General features: G+C 41.2%; 1 protein-coding gene across 1 annotated transcript in view; it reads right to left on the bottom strand.

The window, feature by feature from the left end:
- Positions 1-264: 264 nt before the first annotated feature.
- The window catches only part of PANK1 (pantothenate kinase 1), a 38540-nt gene continuing 24659 nt past the window's right edge, over positions 265-14145 (bottom strand). Inside the window, exons 3-7 of the mRNA XM_030570867.1 lie at positions 13185-13438; positions 8882-9058; positions 7288-7411; positions 2987-3112; positions 265-2327 (exon numbers count right to left, since the gene is read on the bottom strand). Coding sequence (XP_030426727.1) covers positions 2268-2327; positions 2987-3112; positions 7288-7411; positions 8882-9058; positions 13185-13438 — 741 coding nt within the window. The 3' untranslated portion in view covers positions 265-2267. The remainder of the gene's footprint in view (positions 2328-2986; positions 3113-7287; positions 7412-8881; positions 9059-13184; positions 13439-14145) is intronic.

Here is a 14145-nt window from a genome sequence, read left to right as displayed (position 1 = left end):
CTTCAGCCATTGGTATTTGAACTTTATCTCATCAGGACAGGCTGGGACTGGAGGCTGATTCCGTCATTCATACATACCTCATTCACACATCTAAACTAAACTAAACAGATTACAGCAGGGTTTGCAAAAATGAAGGTTGGAGGAAGCTTTTACAAAATGGAGTGAGTGTTTTAAAATGGGGTTTGAATTACAATATGAAACAGAAGTTACAGTATAGGCAAGTGTAGTGAATGGTGAACAGAAGTTACATTAAATAAGTGAACAATTGAAAACAATTTCATTTATCAGTTCTACAAACGAAGCTACATTGCTCAGGGCTATGAAAAATTCCAAGCACTGTGCGATGTAGTTACGTCAGCCTACTCACACTATAGAGACAGCTCGGTCGTTGGAAGAATTCTTGTATCGACCGAGCTGCGTCTACAGTCTATCGTCTCTTGAGGGGGTGGAATTACTACAGTGATAGGAAATCACCTTCCATTGACGTGTAAGTGTTTACACTACAGTGCTACAGCGGCAGAGCTGCAGCTGTGTTGTAGTAGCCCTTGAAGTCTAGGCATACGCACAATGTCCAAGATTATGCAACTGTCCTCTTTAGCAACTTAAACGCTTAATGTAACTTATATTGTTCATATTGCACTAGAAGCATTCAGTCAAATGTATTCCAGCTGTAACTTTTTCAGTAATGTTACAGTTAATTATGTTAAAAGTTTTTCACATGTTGTATGACTTCTATGAACCACGATGAAAAAAGTCAAATGTAAAATGGCAGAACTTTAAACCTGTCACATAATTAGCAATTCAACAAAGGCTCAGATGAGTGGATGACTCAAAATAGGAAATGTCAAAGTGATGTAACATAAGAAAAACAAGTACCAGGAACAGATTGTAAAAACAACAGGAAAATGTAACCAAATTAAACACTACTACGTACTTTATATAGTTCGGTTTAAAGAAATGAATTCTACAGATACATTAAAAACCATCACACAGTAAAGGGCTTTATTTATAGCAGACAAGTCAACACTTCTGTTAGTATCAATTTAGCCAAGGTTTGAGAGAGATGGAAATTAATGACTGTGTTCAGAAACAAATAAACAAAATCAAAATACATCAGAGAACACATGCTCCCTAAAATTATACTGTCCCTCCGATGGACCCTGTACATCATGTGACACATGAAAAAGGATGTATTTCAAATACAGATTTCTAAGACAGAATGATTTAGGAAAAAATACTCAGACTTTACCAAGTCCTGGAGGCAAAATTAAACTTTAGTTCCTAATTCAATATATGATACAATAAGTATTGGTTTTAATTTTAGAAAGTGTGATCTGAATAACAATAACAAATCTGATGAAGACAAAATTTAAAAAGCTATGTAATTACTACAGTAACGTCCTCAGACATATTGAAATTACTCTCCCTTGTTATTTTCTAATGCTAAGTATATACTGTATAAATAATATCTGTACCGTAGAACTCTTTTTATAGATGAGTTTTACCATAACAAGATTTTGTTTTAGTTTTGACCCAGTAATCAAAAATTTCAGAAAGGAATAGGCCAAAATGCAAGGGGCTTTGGTGCCACAATGAGCAGTTAACTCATGTTCATGACTTCAAAAGGTGCCAGTGACTACACAAATCTTATCCTCATCTCAGTGTGTCTGCTAGTGTCTCTTCATTAACAAACACACGTAGTCAAAGAAAGGGCATCTTTTTGCTGGAGAGATGAGAGGGAAGAGTATCTTTTTAAATAAAAAAAGTGAAGGCAACAAAATCAATTAGTTTAGTGTTCACAGTAAAATGTGCCAGCTTTGTAGTTTCATTTGAAACCAAGAGTAAATCATGAAACATCATGAAAAATATAAGATAAAAATCTCCTAGAGTGATTACTAGATGAAGTTAAAATTACCACACTAATCAGTAAACCCCAGAAGAAATGTAGGTCTCTCATAGTATAGGTCCTTTTTTAAACAGTATGCACTTTTTAAAATCAATCCATAAAATCTGCATGTTTGGCCACATTGCACAGTCCCCCCTTCACCCCCCCAAAATACAGTATACAGAAAAAAACCTTTTTATTCCCAGTATGAATTTTGAAGTATAAGGTCAAAACCCAAAAGTTAGAGATCAGCTAAAAGGATTTTAAATTATTTACAAATCCAGCAGGTAGAACTGCCATAATGGCTTCATTTCCATCTTTATAGTGACTTTCATTCTATCCAGCAGCATCTTTGACAGGTATCTACTTCCAGTTGGCTTTGTCACTGATTTTCTGGCATTTTAAGCAATTCCAGAAGGGCCCCAACAGCTCCAAAATAACCCTTAAAAACAGAAAAAAGAACAATCAGAAATTCTGAAGTACAACCAAGTAGCACAATACTCATAATTGTTCTCAGCATTGATAAGGCAGCTAAAAAGATATACATCTTGTCAGAGCAGTCATCCTATACCAGTGTTCAACACGCGAATTGTAATTAAATGATTTCAGTGGGAGAAGAAAAGGGTCCAGTTGTATCATTATAAGCCTTATACAGCTTGTTGTGACTAACCAAAGGTCAAAACAGCACTTGTTATGGAACCACTATATTGGCTGCACACCTATAGTAAGGCAGTTTCTATTCTAACCCTATTAATCTAATTTTGACACCATTTGACATTTTGTAATAACAAAATCCCAACCAACCAAAACAAGTATCCGGCCTGAAATTTTGCATTCATAGTCTTATGCCAGAGAAAGTTTTGGGCAGATGTCTGAGGGTTATTAAATGAAAGTGAATCCAGCAAGATGAGCACTCAAACTAATTACAATTCAGGGATTTACATCTTCAGCCACCTCCTGAGGCCATTTTTACAGAACCTAGTCTATCACTCCCCTTTGGCTTTTTAAGAGAAATATTTTCTGTGGCAACTCTGTACACTCAAACATCACAGAAATAGTTTCCTATAACTAATAAGGAATTTAATGGATACATTTCTCTACCTCATGTTCCAAGAATAGAGCCTTCAGCTGTCCCTTGGACCAATAATCCATAGCGTATGCTAGCACCTTCATAGAGATCATATTGATTCTGAGAAAGTTTCCTACAAACACCACTCTGTCAATGTTCTGTAAAATAACAATAGAAAGATGAAAAATAAAACTAAATTCAGCATGTGTGCTGCTTTAGACATGCAATTTTATTTCTATTGAGGAAAAAAAGGCAGGAATTTTCAACTTTATACATTATAGCAATGCATCCCTAATTCCCCCAACTGAAACTCCCAAAGCAGTAACTAGCTGTGTTTACTAAGGAGACAAGTGGCAGCAGGCAGGCAGATTCACTTGCAGGACAGGATAAAATATGTCACAAATGTGTTACATATAATCACATGGAACTTTCAGGATGTATAATACTAGGAGATATTTCTCTGATGTGGTAAAACTGAAGTGTTAGTTAGCAATGCTATTTCCATGTAATCTTATATGTAATTTATTACATATGAATTTTATTAATATTTCATTTATTAAGTGACGCAGCCTTTGAAGAGTAAAGATAATCAACAAATCCACCTGACTCCAGGGGAACCTTTGAAGAGTATTTGGTAAGGATTACTCTAGAGCAGTGTTCCCAAACTTGGGACGCTGCTTGTTTAGGGAAAGCCCCTGGCAGGCCAGGCCAAGCCGGTTTGTTATCTGCTGCATCTGCAGGTCTGGCTGATCGCGGCTCCCACTGGTCGTGGTTCGCTGCTCCAGGCCAATGGGAGCTGCTGGAAGCAGCGGCCAGTACGTCCCTCGGCCCGCGCTGCTTCCAGTGGCTCCCAGTGGCCTGGAGCAGAGAACTGCGGCCAGTGGGAGCCTCGATCAGCCAGACCTTTGGACGCGGCAGGTAAACAAACTGTCCCGTCTGGGGCTTTCCCTGAACAAGCAGAGTCCCAAGTTTGGGAAACACTGCTCTAGAGATACACGTGAAGGCATCTATAAACATCATTCCCAAACTGTGGTTCCACTCTGAAAAGTGACTGTAAAATGGCAGGGTGAGGTTCCACACTTATTGTCTCTCACTGGTTTCAATGTTAACTGTGCTCTGTTTATGTGGGAAAGCATTGAAAAACAAAAAAACAAACAAAAAAAAACCCTCTCCAATTTCAATCTAAGAGCCAACCAAAGGTCAAGCCAACCCTTTTCACACATAACCACCTGTAATTAAAGTTCCTGTAGCCCATGATGCCTTCAGTTACACCTATGCTACCCCACTGAATCCAGTTCTGGAGATGATGTACAAAGAGAAACGGAATCTAGCATTCGTCATTTTAAAATAGTTCACATCCAGCAAGTCAACAATTCAGCAGCAAGTGAGTACCTAATTGTGCAAAAGCTCATAAGACTCATGTTGGGAGCTTGGATGATAATGTATTTCATTAAGTCTCTGCTGAATATCCACAGAATTCTCTCTAAAAGATAATGATAACGTGTGCTTGTGTTTGCCACAGACTCCAGAGGGTCAGTTAAAAGATTTCTATCCTCCATGACTGTAAAACTTCATTATCTAAATAAAGCTTTTGTTGCTAAATATAGTCTCATCTGCAGACCTGACTGTTCTTTTCCGAGTAGCTTAGCCATGCTGATATAAATAACTAGACATGGTGTCCTTTAGCATTGTCCAGGGTGTAGTCTGAAGAGGATGTCACACTCAAAATGTGTAAGATATTGGATAGTGCTGAAGTACATCATGGTCTAGTTATTTATATTAACATGGCTAAAAGAACAGTCAAATGAGCAGAGACTATATTTAGCAACAATAACTTTATTTAGATAATGCAGTTTTACAGTGATAGAGGATAGAAAACTTCTAATTAACCCTCTGGAATCTGTGGCCACATAAGCATACCTTCACATATCCTCCTGTGAACTTATTTGGCTGGAGATGTGGGAGAAGTCAGTATTTTATAGGTTAAGGTTAAAAATAGGCAGCAGCATTCTGCATTCCCCAAGTAGACAGTGCTTTCTACTCCGTAAAACACATTTCTTGCAAACGGACGGCAAAGATATATGCAATACATTTCTGCTAACGCAACATTACCAAACTCTTTAGGAACCAAATTTAATTTCATTCTTAATAAATTTTCCTTTTTTCCCCCAAATATGACCATGAAGTTATCAGAAAATCAAAACAAATGGTATCTGACATAGACATACACATTTTTTACCGAAGATCCTAAACCTAAAAGAAAACTATTCATACATATCATTCACTGTCCTATCGCAAGTATGCAAGATTTATGGCAAATTCTTTTAAAGAAACAACTGATTAAAAATCCCATTAAAGATTCCATAGGGACTAACAGAAGGAAATATGGCTACAATAATGAAATTGGCATGACCATTTCAATTTTAACCTTCTATTTTCAGTGACTTGTAGCTTTCTGGTGTGATCACCTTTTGGTATAAAACTTTCTAGGCCTGGCTTCTGCCCAGGGATATATTTTGTGTGGAAGTTTAAGTAAAGAGAGTTCAGCCACTTTTGAGTACAAGGAGAATAAGAACACACTATTCTTATAGTATAAAATTCCAGCTACCCTTTTAACAGTTCTACAGACAAAATGAAAGTTGAAACATAACAGCCTTCAACCAGTGAGGCATTCTGATGGAATTCAGATCTGATCAAGTTATGACATCCTGACAATGACATATGATGTACACTGTGTAGTGTTTTTCATTAAACTATTAACAACTGTAGCCCAACTGTGGAAGGCTACATAGCATACATATGTGTGGCCAATTTAGCTGTACAGTGAAATCTGTATTGATGGTGCAGCATGGAGGGCTACTGTATACTTTATATGGTTTGTTAGGTGCTCTGCAGCTAAGGAAGATGTAGAGCACTTCCCCCAGCTGTGAACAGTAGAGGGGGTCCTTTGTGCCAATCTATGGGACAGCGTTTCATTGACATGTACCCAAAAATGTCCAGGTGATGGAATTTACACACTATTGCCAGCTTTATGTAAGCCATCCCAGCCTTGAAGTCCAGGAGGAAGAATCTTTTATTTATTAATTCTTCATCTTCATATTTAATAATTTTCATTATGTTTCATACTATGTTTAAGCTACAGTCATAAGACTCATCAAATCTCATGCTTCAGGGCCTAAACTGGTTTCGTCAGCGAGTCACAAAGGAATCATCATCATGGCCCTGACCGAACACACAAATGTTTCACAACATGCTATGTGCATTGTTGCTGGTAGGGGTATAGCTTTGCCTTTCTCTGAGAAGATCAAGAACTGGTTATTGGATTAATCCCAACCAGTGACTCACATAAAGCAAACAGTTTGCTCCTAAAACAAAAATATTTATTTTATTAATTATTCAGCCTAGGATTTTTCTCTATACTCCTAGCCCATCACACATTGTGAACAATTATTTTTCCTTTGTGTCATACAACTGAAATAAGCATAACAAAACATGATCAAAGTGCTGGTGGGGAAAAAATCTATTTAGATGTCCTCTATGAAATGCAAGTTATTTATCACATCTGTCCATTCTCCCTAGTAGTTCTACAGATCATCCAGTTAAAAGAAATTGTTCATTAAACAAAAGAGAATAAAAAATGTCTTTGTAGAGGCGCAACACATTGCAGAGGGTCATTAGTTATCTTTTTCTCCTCTTAATGCAACACACGTGGATCTCGGTTGTAACTCTCGATGCTTTGATAGCCCTGTACAATGCTGCTTGAACTCCATGCCACAAGGCAACACTGTAAAGAAGCTGAAAGCAAAAAGAATGTAGAAAACCCTCATGACTGAAGATGACTTTCCAGAAAATGGAGAGTACTTAGAGCTAAAAACTAACTCCATGAATAGTTCTTGACCACCAAGTCATGAAACAAACACAAAAACCAAAGCAATGAGAATGTTGCAGTCATACTTTACTGCTTGTGGGATAATAACAAGAGCTACTAAACCAAGAGATAATTAGAAGAACTGATTCGCTATATGCACTGATATTAATGTCCCAAAACAGCTGAATGGCTCTGGGGATCATTAATTATAGGAGTGTTCATTTATTATAAAACCTTGGGATTTTTTTAAATCCAGATGTCCTGTGCCTCATAGCAAAGAGTACCTTATAATGGAGTTAACAGTAGACTTCAAAGAAGTTAGGAGCCAAAATTAAATGTGTGCATCTATCTAGCGGGGAAGTCACAGAATAGGTGTATAAGCATTATGCACTTGCTGTTTTTGTTATCTGTCCTGCACTAATGCTAGAAGCCTCAATGAAACTTACAGTGAATTTGCAGACTTACCTCATTCAAAGCACACATGCGAGCAATGGAGCCAATGTTGTTGGTGATAGTGACCAAGGTAGCTCTGGCCAGGTCCTCTTTACTTATGGAATCTCTTTTTTCTTTACTCATCATGTGGCCAAAGCTGTGTTGGAAATGTCACAATCCTTTTTATTGTAAGTTATTCAGAAAGGTTAAATTTCCACAAATCCACTTTAGTAAGCTTACAATATAAACAGTTTTGCATGGATTTCATGCTGACTCTGGGCATAACATTAAGGTTGCCAACCCTCCAGGACTGGCCTGGAGTCTCCCGCAATCAGCATCCATCTTCCAGTGAGTATTCATAGACTCATAGACTCCAGGACTGGAAGGGACCTCGAGAGGTCATCGAGTCCAGTCCCCTGCCCTCATGGCAGGACCAAATATTGTCTAGACCATCCCTAATAGACTTATCTAACCTACTCTTAAATATCTCCAGAGATGGAGATTCCACAACTTCCCTAGTGTTTAACTACCCTGACAGTTAGGAACTTTTTCCTAATGTCCAACCTAAATCTCCCTTGCTGCAGTTTAAGCCCATTGCTTCTTGTTCTATCATTGGAGGCTAAGGTGAACAAACTGTCTCCCTCCTCCTGATGACACCCTTTTAGATACCTGAAAACTGCTATCAGGTCCCCTCTCAGTCTTCTCTTTTCCAAACTAAAAAAACCCAATTCCTTCAGCCTTCCTTCATAGGTCATGTTCTCAAGACCTTTAATCATTCTTGTTGCTCTTCTCTGGACCCTCTCCAATTTCTCCACATCTTTCTTGAAATGCGGTGCCCAGAACTGGACACAATACTCCAGGTGAGGCCTAACCAGCACAGAGTAAAGCGGAAGAATGACTTCTCGTGTCTTGTTTACAACACACCTGTTAATGCATCCCAGAATCACGTTCGCTTTTTTTGCAACAGTATCACACTGTTGACTCATATTAAGCTTGTGGTCTACTATGACCCCTAGATCTCTTTCTGCCATACTCCTTCCTAGACAGTCTCTTCCCATTCTGTATGTGTGAAACTGATTGTTCCTTCCTAAGTGGAGCACTTTGCATTTATCTTTATTGAACTTCATCCTGTTTACTTCAGACCATTTCTCCAATTTGTCCAGATCATTTTGAATTTTGACCCTGTCCTCCAAAGCAGTTGCAATCCCTCCAGCAGATTTTTTTATAGCTATTTTAAAGAAAATGACATTATGTCATGTGGGGGGGGGGGGGGAATCTCCTGGAATAACTTCAGTCAGAGTTGGCAACCCTACATAACATGGACATGTGAGAAAGGATCTTTTAATAAAGAAAACACAATGGGTGAATACAGTTATAATGGGTAAACGTATTTCTTTCAAAATTACTGTATTTTACATTAAAATAAATTGTATTGGCTAAACTTTGAATATTTTTATACTTTATTAGAAAACAAAAACAGGAGAGCGATCCTAAGTAAAAACACCATAATACAGCTAGGTGACTGTTATATACATACAGAGGACATAGGGTAGGCACTGCGTACTCAGTTTAGTGTGCACAGCAAATTTCTACTAAGCTCTTTGAAAACAGCCAGTTAAATATGTACCTTGATGCTACAGCAGATCCTTGAAGGCCAAATCGTTCATAGTCTCCCCCATAAATATCTTTTACCAGTTTATCGACATTGGTGCTGTCTCCTTTAGCTGCCATTTCTAGTGCTTCTTCAAAAGTCTCACAGCCAGTCAGCAAACAGCACAGGCCCAGGAACGTTCCACCTCCGAGACTAAAATGAGAAGAGTTCATAAGCATCAGGAAGCTCTTAAGAAGCGTCATCCACACATTCTCTGTCTCCTGCTTTTACTTGCTCTTTGCATAGCTCCTGTCTAGATGTTCACATCTCCTGATTTGGAAAGATGAGGAGACACACTCTAGGCTGCATCTATGGTTACGAGCCATGCCCAGTAGAATCTCCATGATTAGAAGCCCAAGGATTCTAATTATGAAGATCCAGCTGGGAGGACTCAAATCATAGGGATGCAGCCTACAGCATATTGTGCCTCCCGCAAACCCATGCATAGCCATAGACTTGGAACTACAGCTCAAGCACCTGTGAGCAGCACTCTAGCCATCTCTCCCCTGGTCATAGGGGTCAGAATGGAAATCACTGGTAATCAACAACCAAAGCGCCCCAAGCCAGGGAGAAATAGGCAACGAGCAGCCAGAGCTGGCACCTAGCAAGGGATCAGCAGCCCAGCCAAAGCATCCCTCAGCTGATAACAGAAAACAGCCAGATACTCTCCCAGCCTAGGGCAAGCTATAATTCTAGAAACCAACTGCAGCTCTCCAGTCCTGGGCAAGATGTAGCTGGGGAAAGCCACAAGCAGCAGCCAGGGTTACTTACAGGTGCCAAAGTCAGCAAGGGTCATGGCAATTCTTACATTTCTTAAACTTGTTCCGTGCTGCAGCCTTGTCAGGCTTCAGCTCAGATAATCAGGACATTTGTTGGTTATGTAAATAAAATAATGCATATTGATCACACACATTGTAGGATGTTGAATATTTGCAAAACAACTGGAGATTTATGAACCTCAGCCGTAACAGATCTGAGCACCAACATTTTTTAAAGTTGAATTTATATGTGAGCTCAGTGCAGGGCCGCCCAGAGGTGGGGGCAAGTGGGGTAATTTGCCCTGGGCCCCCACGAGAGTTTTTCAGGGCCCCTGAAGCAGGGTCCTTCACTCACTCCGGGGGCCCTGGAAAACTCTTGCGGGGCCCGCGCCCCCAGAGCATCTTCCGCGGCAATTCAGCAGCGGAGTGGTCCTTCCCCTCTGGGACCCGCCATCGAAGTGCCCCGAAGACCCACGGCGGTGGGTCCCGGGGCAGAAGGACCCCCCCACCGCATTGCTGGGTCTTCGGAGGCAATTTGGCAGCGAGGGGGGGAGGAGGTGTCCTTCAGCCCCAGGACCTGCCGCTGAAGTGCTGGGTCTTCAGCGACAATTCGGCCATGGGGGCCCGCCGCCACCAAAGACCCCAGGCCCCCTGAATCCTCTGGGCGGCCCTGACTCAGTGCAGCATGAGAGCCCTGGAGATGACAATCCTCATATATTACATCAACTGAGCTGAATGCACACACTTCTCCAAACTTTCCTGTCAACATGCCTAAGTCAAGGCAATGACGGAGTAGCTTGACCTATTCACTCCTTGACCTTTTTGCTTAAACATGAGTGACAATGAGTCCAAGGTGGGACAGTATTTCTATGGAATGGACAGCTGTCCATCTAGAAAATGAACTATTAATTCATTCCACAAAAGGTTACTTGCTGCTGATCTAGGTCAATTTAGAACCATTTAGATAATCTCAGATCTGAATACTCACAACAAAGTACCACTACAGCATGTTTGATGTTTAAGCAATAAGAAATATTCATGTTGTTATCATTCAGATTTTTGAATTAGTTAAAAATTATTTACATAACATTCAGGATCGTGGGCATGATTCTCCTCTTACAACTCTACTGAAGTCAATGGAGCTATGGTGTCTAACAAGACATCCAAGCCCGACAGCTTTAAAGGATGTTTACTATCAGTTTGTTGTTTGTACTGTATACTGAGAAACAGACAAATAGTTCAAAACTATAGAATGCTAAAGTCAAAGAAGTTTTCAAGGTCTCCTGTGCATCCAGACTGAAAATATATTATTCATGGGGGGAAAAAAACAGAACACACACATCTATATATATATAGGCTGAAGTCAAAAACATATTCTATATATTATGTGTAATGAAAAAACAGTGAAAGGTTCAGTGTGCCTTTAGTGTTTAAGTAACCTATCCATAGGTCTGAATATACAGTCAAGCGTTACAAAGAACAGAACATTAGTGAGTTAAATATCCCCTACATCAATCAAAAAGAGGAGTGGGGAAGGCAACAGAGCATTGCCACAGATTACTCATTAAAAGAGTGGGAGAAAAGATGCAATATTGGGAGGCTTTCATATGAATGATGGACTGACAATGAAGGGGGAGTCATGGAAAACAACAAATACAATTAGAAATATTGCCAAATGCCCCTATAATGAGGCGGTCTGGTTCCCTGCCGCCCTGGAGAGGGACGAGCCCCTCTGGACGCCAAAGTGGGCGGAGCCAGTGGAGCTTGTGCTCGCTCCCCAGAGGTCAGGGTGCAGGGCAAGAAGTACAAAAGCCCAACCACAGAGCTCACTAGAGGCCTGGCTACTGGAGAAGCCAGACGCTTGTGGCCTAGCTCCTGGTGAGGAGACTCCTGCAGTTGGCGACTGACTCGAGGATTGGCCAGACCAGCCGAGGCCTGAAGCCGACCAGACCCCAGAGAATCTGTTAAGCCGGCCAGTGGCAGGTTACCCAGAGGAGCTGCCAAGCCTGCCGCTCTTCGGGTACCCAGAGGAGCCTATGGTGCTTGATTCCGTGGAGGACACTGTCACGACGGAGGTACCTCTAGAGGGGGAGTTAGAGCTGATGTCAGTGTGTTGCAGTCAGGATCCCCACTGACACAGCAGTGGACCGTCTGCTGCTGCTAGGGCCCCGGGCTGGGATGAAGTGGAGAGGGCCTGTGCCCCCACTGCCACCCAACTGCCCTGCCCTGATCTAGGACCTGTTCTCAAACTATTTGCTCTGCCCCTGCCTGAGGGCCTGAGCCACAGACTCTCTATTGCCCCACCCTGAACCAAGGCCTGGGCCTGTTATTTACCTGTTTGCTCAGCCCCTGCCTAAGGGCCTGAGCCACAGACTCTCTACTGCCCCGTCCTGAATCAAGGCCTGGGCCTGTTGTTTACCTGTTTGCTCAGCCCTTGCCTGAGGAACCTGAGCCACTGACTTTCTACTGCCCTGCCCTGACCCAGGGCCTGTTGTTTACCTGTTTGCTCAGCTCTTGCCTGAGGACCTGAGCCACTGACTTTCTACTGCCCCGCCCTGACCCAGGGCCTGTTATTTAACTGTTTGCTCAGCCCTTGCCTGTGGACCTGAGCCACTGACTTTCTACTGCCCCGCCCTGACCCAGGGCCTGTTCTCAAACTGTTTCCTCTGTCCCTCCCTGAGGGCCTGAGCCACAAACTCTCTACTGCCCCTCCCTGACCCAAGGCCTGGGCCTGTTGTTTAACTGTTTGTTCAGCCCCTGCCTGAGGGCCTGAGCTGCTGACTATTTGCTGTACAGCCAGGCTAGTTCCCCGACACACCTGACTGAAGTAGTGACGCGTCTGGTTCCCCGCTGCCCCGGAGCGGGACGAGCCCTGGCCGAACCCCCTACACCCCCAAAATTGAAGAAGGAGATATCTAATTATCATTGCTAGAGAATTAAACAACCTGCAAACTACTGTACCAAACTTCATATTTCTTTCATACTATTAATAGAAAAAAAATCAAAAGGATGTTAGAAAATGCTTCAATAATTTTAAACCACCACCATCACCAAATTTTTAGTTTAATTAATCTTACTTCCAATATTCATCACATATAGGAATATTTTCATTCCCTAATGTATGAATTGCTATAATATTTTATGCTTAGATATGTTGTATAAATCTGTTAGTCTTTAAGGTGTCACCTGACTCCTCGTTGTTTTTGTGGATACAGACAAACATGGCTACCACTCTGATACTTTGTATAATTCTTGTAATTTTTCTATATAATTAAAAAAATTAATTACACACTGCTGTACTTAAATAGTCAACAGCAAGTGAAATAATGTAGTATTTTGGTTTTGACAATGCAAGCATCTCTATGAGGAGAGGGCAACTTAAAAATTCAGTTGTGGTCCCTAGGTCCCTGGCAAAGGCTCCCCAGAAGCTGCAATGGATTGATGCATCTCCAAGCTGTCTTCTATGGAGGGACAGTGAGGGAAGTGACAATAATCTGACCCCGTATATACAGCATCCTTACCTGGTCCCTGTAACTCTTTTATAGTTGTCCTTGGAATACACTGCTAGGATGCTGACCCCTGAGCCTATGTTAACCAACAACATTGGATATGGATTATCAAGGCAGTAAGGCTTTTTCTGACATTGTTCAGGATCCGTGGGATTTTCAAAATAATAGCACTCTGGCTGGCCATTATACCCAACAGAATCAACATACAGCAGGCCCTGGATCAAGCAGTCCAGCTCATCCAGTTTATGGAGCTGCAGGTCAGCAATCTGGAAGAGACCAAGAAGTTAATAAATGAACATTTGTTAGTTCAACACATGCAACACAGAGAAGGGCAAAAGGCTCTGATGAAGCACTTTGTACTGTTTGGGTTACATAATGTGTCACTATTGAAGTAGCCAAAGTTCTATTTAAACCAGAAGTCAAGTAAAAATGGATTGTTGTCTGCCCAACAACAGGCATATTACAAAATAATCAGTACTATACAGTACAGTAGCAGTTTTCAACCTTTTTTCATCTGTGGACCCCTTCAAATTTTTGAATGGAGGTGCGGATCTCCTTGGAAATCTTAGACAGTCTGCAGCCCCAGAGGTCCACAGACCCCAGGCTGAAAATCACTGCAGTACAGGCTTCAGGTTCCCTTTGCCTTAAAGAGATTTTCTAGACTACTTGCATGGCAAACTGCTGCCACCAAGTCAGAGTTCAGATTAAACAAGGAAACCTACTCTGCAGCTGTTTAACGATATCTGACATGCATAGACAGCAGCATTTCCCAGGACGCAGTTATCTATTTATTCAGACATTCAAATCAAACACTTCATTGAAATCTAAACTTAAGTAACTTCATAGCTAAAATACCACCATCCCCTGGTCCAGGCTTTATGAAACAGAAAGTAGGGAAAAAAATTAAATGTGTAAGATGTGCTATTGGCACATCACAAAATACAGAATTATTAGTAGGGATTTACACTTCTAC

The sequence above is a fragment of the Gopherus evgoodei genome, chromosome 7 (assembly GCF_007399415.2).
Source record: "Gopherus evgoodei ecotype Sinaloan lineage chromosome 7, rGopEvg1_v1.p, whole genome shotgun sequence".
NCBI lineage: Eukaryota > Metazoa > Chordata > Testudines > Testudinidae > Gopherus > Gopherus evgoodei.
The sequence above is the reverse complement of the archived record's forward strand: the minus strand, read 5'-3'. Positions and strand labels throughout refer to the sequence as shown.